Source organism: Canis lupus, chromosome 3, assembly GCF_011100685.1.
Source record: "Canis lupus familiaris isolate Mischka breed German Shepherd chromosome 3, alternate assembly UU_Cfam_GSD_1.0, whole genome shotgun sequence".
In the NCBI taxonomy this organism is placed as follows: Eukaryota; Metazoa; Chordata; class Mammalia; order Carnivora; family Canidae; genus Canis; species Canis lupus.
In genome coordinates, this window is record NC_049224.1 from 41,488,762 (window position 1) to 41,502,061 (window position 13,300).

General features: G+C 35.4%; 1 protein-coding gene across 16 annotated transcripts in view; it reads right to left on the bottom strand.

The window, feature by feature from the left end:
• The window catches only part of MEF2A (myocyte enhancer factor 2A), a 190,052-nt gene that overhangs the window by 115,627 nt on the left and 61,125 nt on the right, over nt 1-13,300 (bottom strand). For all 16 annotated transcript variants that reach the window (XR_005356926.1, XM_038532687.1, XM_038532686.1 and 13 more), the window contains one exon: nt 4,018-4,208. Coding sequence is in view for 14 of the 16 variants with exons in the window: in XM_038532687.1 (XP_038388615.1) it covers nt 4,018-4,071 (54 nt within the window). In the remaining 2 variants the exon portion in view is untranslated. The remainder of the gene's footprint in view (nt 1-4,017; nt 4,209-13,300) is intronic.

The following is a 13,300-nucleotide window of genomic DNA, read 5'->3' on the forward strand; positions in this document are numbered from 1 at the left end:
AAAGTAAGAAATGTGTAAGATCTGTACATTGAAAACCATCAAACATTATGGAAAGAATGAACAAAAACCAAATGCAAGATAACCATTACCATGGATTACAAAACTTAGTATTGTAAAGATTTCAGTTCTTCCTAAATCATTCCATACATTTAATGAAAAACAAAAAAAACAACCTAAATTCCAGTAAGGTTTTTTGTTCTCTTGGTGAATATTGATTTGACACTTGGTTTTATTTGGAAAGAAAAACAGCAAAAACAACCACTAAGTCATACACAACATCATGGTAGAAAATTTGTTACCAAATATTATACTAACTAAAATAGTGCAGAACTAAGCAAAGATATAAAATAAGCAAAGGAGCAAAACAGAGTTCAGAAACAGCCCCACAGGGCTCCTGGGTGGCTCAGTGGTTGTCTGCCTTTGCCTCAGGGTCTTGAGATCAAGTTCTGACTCAGGCTCCCTACAGGGAGCCTGCTTCTCCCTCTGCCTATGTCTCTGCCTCTCTCTGTATCTCTCATGAATAAATAAATAAAAGCTTTAAAAAAGAAAAAAAGAACAGCCCCATGTGTGTAGAATTACATGATTCAGGCAAAGGCAACCCTTGTCATGCAGTGGAGGAAAGATGGTTCTTAGAGCGTACTGGATGAGCCAAATATTTATCAGGAAAACAAATCTTGACCCCAGCACCTCAAATCATATACAAAAACAAATTCCAAATGAGTAACAGATCTAAAACATGAAAAGTAAAAAAAGCATAAAAATAATCATTATGGTAAATATTTCAACACACACAAACAGCGTTAGTCAAAGGAAAAAAAGAAGGTAAACTGGAAAACATTAACAAAAAAATTGAAAAAGTGAAAAGGCAAGCCATGATATGAGAGAAGTTACTTGTAATACACATAATGAACCAAAACATTTATAACATATTATATACAGAATAATAATTAATAAGAAAAAGACAGGCAGCCCACTAGGGAAAAAAACTGGAAAAGAAGTACACAGGTTAAGTCATAAAAGAAGATATCTATAAAAATATGAAAAAGGTGATCAACTTCACCAAACATCACAGAAACTTAAAATGTTACTTTTGCTCACCTACCAGAATAGCTAAAATGAAGGGGATAAAAACTACTATCTGAAGATTTAGAGCCACTGTAATTTCCACACAATGTTAGTATAGATTGTAAATTAGCACAATCACTAAAAGTGATTTTTTCTAAAAACTCTATTGCTATTAAAGGTATACTCTTTGACTTAGCAACTGTCTACCTTGGTATATACCTAAGTATTCCTGTGTCACATGTAAGAGTATTCAAAACAGCATTCTGTAACAAGTCTCAACATGGAAAACCCAAAAGTCTAGTTCCAATAGAAAAAAATAAGTACATACATTATGTTCTCTCCACACAATGAATTATACATCAATGAAAATGTACAAAATACATCTACATATATACCCACATGCAACAGCAATATTAATTTCATAAACATAATGTTGCCAAAGGAACATATGCTGCCCACATAAATTCAACAACAGGCATAATTAATCTATGTGTGAGAAGTTCAGTTAATGGCCTTCCTTCCCTAGGGCAGGGAGATAATAGACTGGGAGACAGGAGAGAGAGTTTCCAGGGTCGTGCACTGAAATATGCTGGCTACATGGTAATGTATTTTTTTGCCATAACTCACTCAGCCACACTTAGGATCTGTGCAGTTTTTTTTACGTTACACTTTAATACAAAATTTACTTTTTCAATAAAAATGTATTACACCAAGAAGGACAAACCCAAGATTTCACCAGAAACTCCCAAATGGAAGTGAAGTGAAAGCTTCCAAGTAGAAGTGAAGTGAGGTGAGGTGAGGCAGCTCTTAAAAGTGCATGATAGTGTCACTCCCAAGGTTTTCATTCACTGTTCTAATGACTTTTATCTTACCAGCTCAAAAAATCCAATCATCAAAAAACTATTTGCTCTTCCCTCCCTCAGTATCGCTCCCTAAAACTACCCCAATCAGAGGTTGGTCATTCTTCCATGAAGTTTCCCATCACCTAAGCTTACCTTCTACTTGCCATGTAGTTAAATCTCTTCTATAGGCTATATATTTTTAATGAGTTTCCAGTGCTTAACAGTCTCTCTCAGATATAGCAGGTATTCACATTTGGATTAATAAATGACATAAATTCTCTTCTGCAGAGAAACCTTTTATTCCCCCATTTTAATGCAAGAATAATGAAACTTTTAACTCAGAATCCACAAATTCAAAATGACAAATTATGTCCGTGCCTAACCAAACCTAAAAAATAAATTGTTCAACTACCTCTTCTGTATGTTTTCTGCATTCTTTGCCAAAATCATCTGAGAAGAAATTCAGACACCCTTGCCCCATTTGGCAGCTTGGCAAGAGACGACTTAGGTAAATTTAACATTATTAACAGGCTAATTCTAGTTGTTGAGTTACAGTGGCCAGGTCTTTTAGTAAGATAATTTCCTTAACTTAAAAGTTCCATCACACAGTCACTTACATATTCTAGCTCCTTTTTCTCTTTAAACATGTAGGGTCTTTTCCACTGGTAGATCCAGTGTATCTATGCTGAATTTAAACACAACTCTATGAGATAAGAGAATTCAGGGAATATCATGCACTTTGCTAGTTCTCTGCTTTTATGTTACTCCCTTAATAAACCCTATTTTACATTTATATTACATGTGTTCATGAAGCAAGTCCCCCATGCCTTCTCTACCTGTCACAATCCACAGATTTATGAAAGGACATTTACTTACAACCTTGTTTAGAGTCATTCCTTTGGAATGATGGTTATTTTATCAGACTCCCCTATTTTATCCACCTTCATAAAGAATCATACTGTGTGAGCCTGACACTCTAGTTAAACAATCTTCATGAGATGAAACAGAGTTCTCTTTAGTTAGGTCCACTGATAACTCTAATCACTTCCACTAACTTCTCTACCAACTACTCGGCTTAGTTTTTTTCTCCAATTCTATCCACATTACCAAGTGAATTACTACTCAGACTGAAGAATTAACTTTAGTACTGTTCTATTCCTGGTAAGCTTTCAGAAACCAGCTTTTCTGGAAATCTCTCCTGATAGGCAACCTTTCCAGAGACACCATCTCTCCTTCCTGCATATGTTGTGACTACCAGTTTATTTACAATATTCTACAAAACTGTTTTTCCTTCTTTCCTTTAAAGCAAGAGCTTGACAAACGTTTTCTTAAAGGCCCAGAGAGTAAAGATTTTAGGCTTATGGGCTGTACTTAATTATGCTGTTATAATGTGGAAGCCTCACAGACAATATGTAAACAAATGCATATGGCAGTGTTCTAAAAATAATTTATTTATAAAAACAGTCAGCCAGCCGATGGACTATAGTTTGCCAATCTCTGCTCTAAACTCTTACAACTTCTGGTCTTCATCTATCAGTGTTATAACTATCTTGAATTTGTAAGGGTTTACTGACATTGGTACTGAAAATTAAGTTCAATATATTTTATTAATTAAAACTGAGATCAATACATAAATACTCTAGGGATATATGTGATAATGAGTTATAAAAAAATTCTCATTATTTCTTAGTTAACCAGAAAATTTAAGTGACCCAAACACATTCACTGATAACTGTAGTTAACTTAGGTATTACCTAATTATGAAAATAAAGATGATAATTTACAATAATAATATGTTAAAAACTAACAAACAATCAAATGAACGGAAGACTAAGCTTATTATGATAAATCTACACAATGGACAGTAGTGGTGGGACCACCTTTTTCTTTCCGTGTTTTCTATAATTAACAAGTATAATTTCTATAACAAGAAAAAAAATTTCTTTAAAGCACACAAGCTAAAAGTGTTAAAATTTTATTTAGTTTGGAAATAAAAATATTTAGACTTGAAATTAAATTTAAGAAAAATCCAACCATCCTCTCCTATGCTCCTCTCTAAAAAAAATTTTCTTTTTACATCAATTATAAATAAGTTAAAATTTTCATTTACCTGTCGGTTCCTTTCATCCATTATGCGTGTGATTTGTATTTTCTTCCGCCCCATTTTCAGTCACCTTTCCTTCCTTATATTCCAAATATTTAATTCAAAATTATTTTTCTTCAATACCCTAATGCATCGTACACAGCTTCTATTATTTCAGCTTCTAGTCCAAGGGCTACAGCTGAAATTTTCTATAAGATCTAAAAGAAAACACAAATTAGAAAATTTAAGTTCTATAAGTTTGCAAATCATGAAAATGTTACACAAATTTCAAGACTGCTTCTATGCTGTATATAGGCACCCTTATTAGTTAAAATTCCTGGTTATATAAAATTGGTAATTAAGTTGAAGCTTTGTTAACTTTACCTCTTAAACATCTTTTGAATCTTTTTGTGCCACTATAACTGGTTGAAAGAGTACAATTATAACCTTTGAGTTTTTCCTCAATGAATATAATAATAGCAACAACAAGAGCCAACACTTACTGGCATTTTTCTATGTGCCAAGCACTTTTTTCTACATACCTAGTATGTCTTAACTCATTCAATTCAAAGTGCAATCTTTTTAGTTATAATTATCATTTCCATTTTATAAATAAGAATACTTAGGCAGAGAGATACTAAATAATATGTCCAAGATCACACACACAGTGAAGGGCAGAGCTTGGAATATGAACTCAGGGAGTGTGGCTCCAGAATTTCTCCTCTTTAACATTACAGAATATCCTTAAAAGCTTCTGATGGCCTCTATGTCAAAGGATGAACTGATAATCTGGTAGCCCCAATCTGTCTTTACAAACCATTCTTGCAAACTGCCCTAGTCGCCACCAAAATTACTATCTATGAATCCACAAAGGCACCATATGATTTCATAATAACATCCACTTAAATGAAATACCATTCCTTTTAGCCATTTAATAAAATCCTCCTAATCAATCAAGATTCATGTAAACCATATTATCTTACTTTGTGGATATGTGTATAATAAATTCCAAGTAATTTTCCTCTGAGATCCTTCAAAAACAGGATTATTTTATTCCATTTATCTCTGTAATTCAGTGACTGGCAATGATACAATTTGTCATGTTCTTAATGACAGCAGTGTTTTCAAACTCATATGGTAAAATATTTACAAGGAAGACAAATGCTAAAACATTCACAATCAAATCTCAGGACAATTTTATCAAAGTATTTTTAATGTTGTACATGTATAGTCATAAAACTTTAAAAGTACTATGCAAATCCCTGTTTGATTAAATCTGGCTTTTGCTCAAAAGCAATGAGTTTTCAATTCTTATCAGTACCATCATTACCATAAGGATGGCATTGCTTATATATCTTCCTTCATGTTTTCATTTCTTCATTCATATAAACATTAACTGAACATCTACTAACGACTGATAACCTTTTAATTGGTCACCTACTTGCAAAAAATGTACTTCCAAACACTGAAATAGGCACAGAGGGCAAAATAGTAAAAACAAAACGGCATGATTTCTGATCTCATAAAATTCACAGTTTAGTAGGGGCAAATAGACATTAATCAAACTATCATATAAGTGAGTCTGTATGAATTAAAATTAAGAAGTCATTTATCAGATCTAAATTTATTACTTAGGGAGGGTTGACCTGGGAATGTGCCTCATATCCAAACCCAAGTATGAGGGTGTATATTCTAGACAGAGAGAATAGCAAGTCGGTGGAAGCAAGGAATCCTAGAGAAACTGAAGGATAGCTAGTCACTGGTGAGAACCAATCAAACGAGCAGCTGTGCTGTAGAATGTTTTTGTTTTCTCACAAGACTGCAATATAAACCAACAGAGGGGCGCCTGGGTGGCACAGTGGTTGAGCAACAGCCTTCGGCTCAGGGCATGACCCTGGGGTTCTGGGATCAAGTTCCCTATCAGGCTCCTTGTGAGGAGTCTACTTCTCCCTCTTCCTATGTCTCTGCCTCTCTCTCTCTGCCTCTCTCATGAATAAATACAATCTTTAAAAAATATATACATATATATAAACCAAAAGAGTCAGCTTATTCAAATCATGCTCCCTAACAGATCACATCACATCCAATTCCCATTATAAAAACCTGCACTATAGTAGGTAACATAAATATTCATACATTTCAATAATGACTAAAAGATATATGCATCATATTATATTTTAATCTGAAAAATTCTGAATGCTAAACCATATCTTAGTATTTCGCTTTGGACAATGGCTGAGTAGGTTACTCCAATCCTTTTAAGATTTATTTATTTATTTTAGACAGTGAGAGAGCATGAGTGAATCCAAATACAGGGAGGGGCAAAGGGGGAGAATCTTCAAGCAGACTTCACACTGAACATAGAGCCTGACTTGGCACTCAATCCCACAACCCTTGAGATCAAAACCTGAGCCCAAACCAAGAGTCAGATGATTAATAGAGTGAAGCAACCAGGCACTCCAAACCAACCTTCTTCTAAGAATGAAAAAACAACAAGAAAAGTAATCTGCTCAAAACTACTGGAGAACTTTCAAGACAGAACTGAAGCGCTGAGCTTTGGAAGAAACTGGTAAGACCACACTTCAGACTAATTTTCCCCCTCGTCATTAGAAGATTCTTAAAACTTTAGCTGAGCCCCACAGAATGTTCTCTGCTCAGTAGGGAGTCTGCTTCTCCCTCTTTCTCTCCATCTGCCCACTGCCAACTCAAGCTCACTTGCACAGCTCTCTCTCTCTCCCAAAAAAGTAAGATCTTTAAAATATATATATTTAAAAAAACAAAAAACATTGGCTGAGAGACTGAGAAGCTAAACAGAGCTTTTAACAGCTCTATAGGTGGGACACAAAAATAGATTCAGGACCAAGAAACAGCCCCAGTAAACACACCAGGAACCTGGAGGGAATTCAAAGGACTATACCCTAAGCATAAAGGTAAACTAGAAATAGACCAGACCAAGGAGGAGGAAAGTATAGCTTCAGATCACCTCAGTCCCTCATTAGGTTAAGGTAACCTGGGCTACCTAGTATTATTAGCCTAGCTGCATGCCATAAAAACTTCTGAAAAAATGTTAGTAAAAGTAAATCTTACCAGCAAAATATAACATCATCTAGAAATTCAAATGATCTTATAATTTTCATACAAAATGCCTAAAAATAGGGCACCCAGGGTGGCTCAACGGTTTAGTGCTGCCTTCAGCCCAGGGCGGGATCCTGGAGACCCAGGATCGAGTCCCACGTCATGCTCCCTGCATGGAGCCTGCTTATCCCTCTGCCTATGTCTCTGCCACTCTCTCTCTCTCTGTCTCTGTCTCTCATGAATGAATGAATGAATGAATGAATAAATGAATGAACGAACAAATAATAAACAAAATGCCTCTTTGAAAGAATTAATAAGATAGATAAACCATTAGCTAGCCTTATTAAAAAGAAGAGAGAGAAGACTCAAATTAATAAAATCATGAATGAGAAAGGAGAGATCACTACCAACACCAAGGAAATACAAACGATTTTAAAAACATATTATGAACAGCTATACGCCAATAAATTAGGCAATCTAGAAGAAACGGACACATTCCTGGAAAGCCACAGACTACAAAAACTGGAACAGGAAGAAATAGAAAACCTGAACAGGCCAATCACCAGGGAGGAAATTGAAGCAGTCATCAAAAACCTCCCAAGACACAAGAGTCCAGGGCCAGATGGCTTCCCAGGGGAATTCTATCAAACGTTTAAAGAAGAAATCATACCTATTCTACTAAAGCTGTTTGGAAAGATAGAAAGAGATGGAGTACTTCCAAATTTGTTCTATGAGGCCAGCATCACCTTAATTCCAAAACCAGACAAAGACCCCACCAAAAAGGAGAATTACAGACCTATATCCCGGATGAACATGGATGCAAAAATTCTCAACAAGATACTAGCCAGTACGACCCAACAGTACATTAAGAAAATTATTCACTATGACCAAGTAGGATTTATCCCCGTGACACAAGGCTGGTTCAACACTCGTAAAACAATCAATGTGATTCATCATATCAGCAAGAGAAAAACCAAGAACCATATGATCCTCTCATTAGATGCAGAGAAAGCATTTGACAAAATACAGCATCCATTCCTGATCAAAACTCTTCAGAGTTCAGGGATAGAGGGAACATTCCTCAACATCTTAAAAGTCATCTACAAAAATCCTACAGCAAATATAATTCTCAATGGGGAAGCACTGGGAGCCTTTCCCCTAAGATCAGGAACAAGACAGGGATGTCCACTCTCACCACTGCTGTTCAACATAGTACTGGAAGTCCTAGCCTCAGCAATCAGACAACAAAAAGACATTAAAGGCATTCAAATTGGCAAAGAAGAAGTCAAACTCTCCCTCTTCGCCGATGACATGATACTCTACATAGAAAACCCAAAAGTCTCCACCCCAAGATTGCTAGAACTCATACAGCAATTCGGTAGCGTGGCAGGATACAAAATCAATGCCCAGAAGTCAGTGGCATTTCTATACACTAACAATGAGACTGAAGAAAGAGAAATTAAGGAGTCAATCCCATTTACAATTGCACCCAAAAGCATAAGATACCTAGGAATAAACCTAACCAAAGAGGTAAAGGATCTATACCCTCAAAACTATAGAACACTTCTGAAAGAAATTGAGGAAGACACAAAGAGATGGAAAAATATTCCATGCTCATGGATTGGCAGAATTAATATTGTGAAAATGTCAATGTTACCCAGGGCAATATACAGGTTTAATGCAATCCCTATCAAAATACCATGGACTTTCTTCAGAGAGTTAGAACAAATTATTTTTAGATTTGTGTGGAATCAGAAAAGACCCCGAATAGCCAGGGGAAGTTTAAAAAAGAAAACCATATCTGGGGGCATCACAATGCCAGATTTCAGGTTGTACTACAAAGCTGTGGTCATCAAGACAGTGTGGTACTGGCACAAAAACAGACACATAGATCAATGGAACAGAATAGAGAATCCAGAAGTGGACCCTCAACTTTATGGTCAACTAATATTCGATAAAGGAGGAAAGACTATCCATTGGAAGAAAGACAGTCTCTTCAATAAATGGTGCTGGGAAAATTGGACATCCACATGCAGAAGAATGACACTAGACCACTCTCTTTCACCATACACAAAGATAAACTCAAAATGGATGAAAGATCTAAATGTGAGACAAGATTCCATCAAAATCCTAGAGAAGAACACAGGCAACACCCTTTTTGAACTCGGCCATAGTAACTTCTTGCAAGATACATCCACGAAGGCAAAAGAAACAAAAGCAAAAATGAACTATTGGGACTTCATCAAGATAAGAAGCTTTTGCACAGCAAAGGATACAGTCAACAAAACTCAAAGACAACCTACAGAATGGGAGAAGATATTTGCAAATGACATAGATAAAGGGCTAGTTTCCAAGATCTATAAAGAACTTATTAAACTCAACACCTGGTTGATTATTTTATGCCATATTCTCTCTCCTCACATCTCCAAAACTCATCACTCATTCTCACTTTCAGCTGATGACTTTGTTCTCTATTCTACTGATGGAAAAAATAGTAATCAGAAGAGAAGTTCCTCAAATTCCTGCCATGACAACTATCCCATCACCATCAGTCCCATTATGTACTACTTTCCTACTTAGGTCTTGGTTGCAGCAATTCCTCCTTTCTTTCCTTCAAAGTCAAAATTCTTCTATACTGAAGCACTTCCACTGGAAAAAGTTAAATAAAAGATACTATTACTATTATATCAGTTACCTAAAATGAAATACAGAAAACCAAGTGCCTTGATCCTGAAGTTTAAAATATACTAATAAACAAATTCATCTTTGAGAAGTTTCAATTTCATAAAAGATGTAAATTCTCCCCCAAATTAATCTAGAGATTCAATACAATCCTAATCAAAATACCAGGTTTCCTTTTATTATATGCAGAAACTAACAATACTACTCTAAAATTCATTTGCAAATATAAAGAGCAGTCACAACTACCTTGAAGGATAAAGCTAAAAGACTCACATACAGTCACTTAACAGACTTATTACAAAGCAATAGTAATTTGAGACAGTGTGAATTTTGCCCCCAGGGCAAACTCAAATATAACAGAAGGAAGGAAATAATAAAGACCAAAACAAAGAAAAATAGAAAAATAAGGGGGGAATAAAACACAATAAAACCAAAAGTTGTGTTGGGCCAGTGGGTCAAGGGGGATAGGGAGGCACCAACAAAATGGCAGCAGACCCTCCATCTTGTTACTCTCACCTGGGAACTTTCCCATCACCAGCAGACCGCCCAAGGACACGTCATCATGGGGAGACAAGGCCTATGCAGGAAACCTGAACTGCACCTTACCCAAACCCCATATAAGGGCATAAGTTATCACCCCAAACAGACTCAGCCTCTTACCCACCCCACCCCCCTTAAAAAGCTCACATGTACTCCTTTGGGGCGCGACACCGCCCCCCTCCCCTGCTGGCATGGGGGGGGGGGGGAACGACACCTTGCCCAAGAGCGCAACCTATTAAAAGCTTGCCTCAACCAACTTTTGCCTGGCTTCTCTATTTCATTTCACTACCAATCAGATTAAACCTGACAAGCTGATTTTCCAAAAGGTTAAAAAAAAAAAAAAAAAAAAAAAAGACCTTTAGTTAGGATGGACTAAGAGAAAGCAAGACTCAAATTATTAAAATGAGAAATGAAAGTGTGATCATTACTACCAATTCTAGAAATAATTATAAGAGAGTATGATGAACAGTAATGCCAACATAATGGATAATTTAGATAAAATGGACAAATTCCTAGAAACACAAAACCTACCAACACGGAGTCAAAAAGAAACAGAAAAAGCTAAATAGATCCTAGAAAGGAGACTGAATTTTAGTAACCAAAATCCTCTTGACAAAGAAAAGTACTCACCCTGATGTCTTCACTGGGAGTTCTACCAAACTACCACATCTTTCTCAAACTCTTCCCAAACTGAAGGGAAAAAAATACATCCTAACTTACTCTACAAGGTCAGCATTGCTTTGTATCAAAGCTAGACAATAAAATAATTAATAGCCCTTATGAAGACTGATACAGAAGTACTGAAGATGATACTGGCAAACCAAATCCAGCAGCATCTTAAAAAGGATTATATACCATGACAAAGTGGGATTTATTCCTGGAATGAAAGAATGATTTAACATACTAAAATTAAAACTAATCAATATGATACACCACATTAAGAGAAAGAAGGAAAAACCACGACCCTCTAAAAACTGATGCAAAAGAAGCATTTCACAAAATACAACACTCATTTATGATAAAAGCAATCAACCAGAAATAGAAGGAAACTACCTCAACATAATAAAAACATAATGAAAATCATTTAGAAAAAAAAAAAAAAGAAAGAAAATCATTTAGGAAAATCCCACAGCTTACAGCATGTTCAAATGGTGAAAGACTGAAAGCTTTTCTTCTAAGATCAAGAATAAGACAAGGATGACTGATTTCACCCCTTAGATTCAACAACAGAAGTTCTAGACAAAGCAATTAAGCAATAAAAAAGGAATAAGAGGTCTCCAAACTGGAAAGAAAAAGTTAAGTATCTCTGTTTACAAATATGGTCTTATATATAGAATCCCCTAAAGACTCCAAAAAACACTGCTGAATTAATAAACAAATTCATCAAAATAGTAGGATACAAATGAACACTTAATCAGTTGCATTTGTACACTAACAATGAACAGTCTGAAAGAAGAAAATAATTCCATTTGCAATAGCATCAAAAAATTTTTTCAAATATTTTAGAGAATAAGTGTTCTTGTCCAAGATGGGGAAGAGGCAGAGGGAGAGGAAGAGAATCCTCAAGTAGGCTCCCCACAGGGGCTCAATCCCTGAACCCCAAGATCATGACCCAAGCCAAAATCAAGAGTCAGATGCTTAATTGACTGAGCCACTCAAGTGCCCCTACAATTGCATCAAAATTTTTACAACACTCAGGAATTAACTTAGTCAACGTAAAAGACTTATACACTGAAAACTAAACAACACTGACAAAAAAAAGTTAAAGAAAATACAATAAATAAAAATACACCATATATCCACAGACTGACTTAATGTTAACATGTCAGTATTACCCAAAGTGAGCTACAAATTCAATGCAATCCCTATCAAAATCACAATGATATTTTTTTTGCAAAAATATGAAAAGTCATCCTAAATAAATATGAAATCTCAAGATCTCCAAATAGCCAAAACAATCTCAAAAAAGAACAAAGATGGAGGATGCACACTACCGAATGTCAAAATTTTCTATAAAACTATAGTGATTAATACAGTATGGCACTGGCATAAAGAGAGACCTATAGATCAATGGAATAGAATAAAAAGCCCAGACAAATCCATGAATGCATGGCCAAATGTCAAAGTGTCCATGGATACTATTAAAAGAGTAAAACAGCAACCCATCAAAGGGAAGAAAATAATTATAGATCATATTAGCTGACATTAATATCCAGAATATATAAAGAATCCCTAAGCCTCTACAACAAAAATAAGCAAAGGACTTGAATAGACATCTCTACAAAGCAGATATACAAATGGCCAATGAGCTCATGAAATGATGCTCAACATCACTAATCATTAGGCAAATGCAAATCAAAACCACAATGACATGCCACTTCACACCACTTCACACCATTTGGATAACTATCCTCAAAACAAATAAGCAAAAAACAAGCAGCCTTAATGTGAATGTGAATAAATCTGAAACCCTGTGCATTATTTTTGGGAATGTAAAATGGCACAACTGCTGTGGAAAACAGTATGGTGGCTACTCAAAAAATTAAATAGAGAATAATAATTTGATCCAACAGTTCCACTTCTCGGTCTACACACAAAAGAACTGCAAGCAGGGACTTGAATAATATATTTGTACATCTATCTTCACAAGAGCATTATTCACACTTAAAAGGTGGAAACAATCCCAACGTCATTAGCAGATGAAGAGAAAAACAAAATGTGTTACCTACACACAACAGAGTATTTTTTTAAGCTGAAAAATACTGTCACTTGTTACAACATGAATAAACCTTAAAATATTATGGTAAGATAAATCAGTCATAAAAAGATAAATATTAGGCAATTCCATTTATATGAGGTACACAGAGTAGTCAAAATTCATAGATAAAGTACAATGATAGTTACCTGGGATGAGAGGGAGGGACAAATGGAGAGCTACTGCTTAATGAGTACAAAGTTTTAATATGGGATGATAAGAAAGTTCTGGAGATAAATGGTGATTGTTGCACACCAG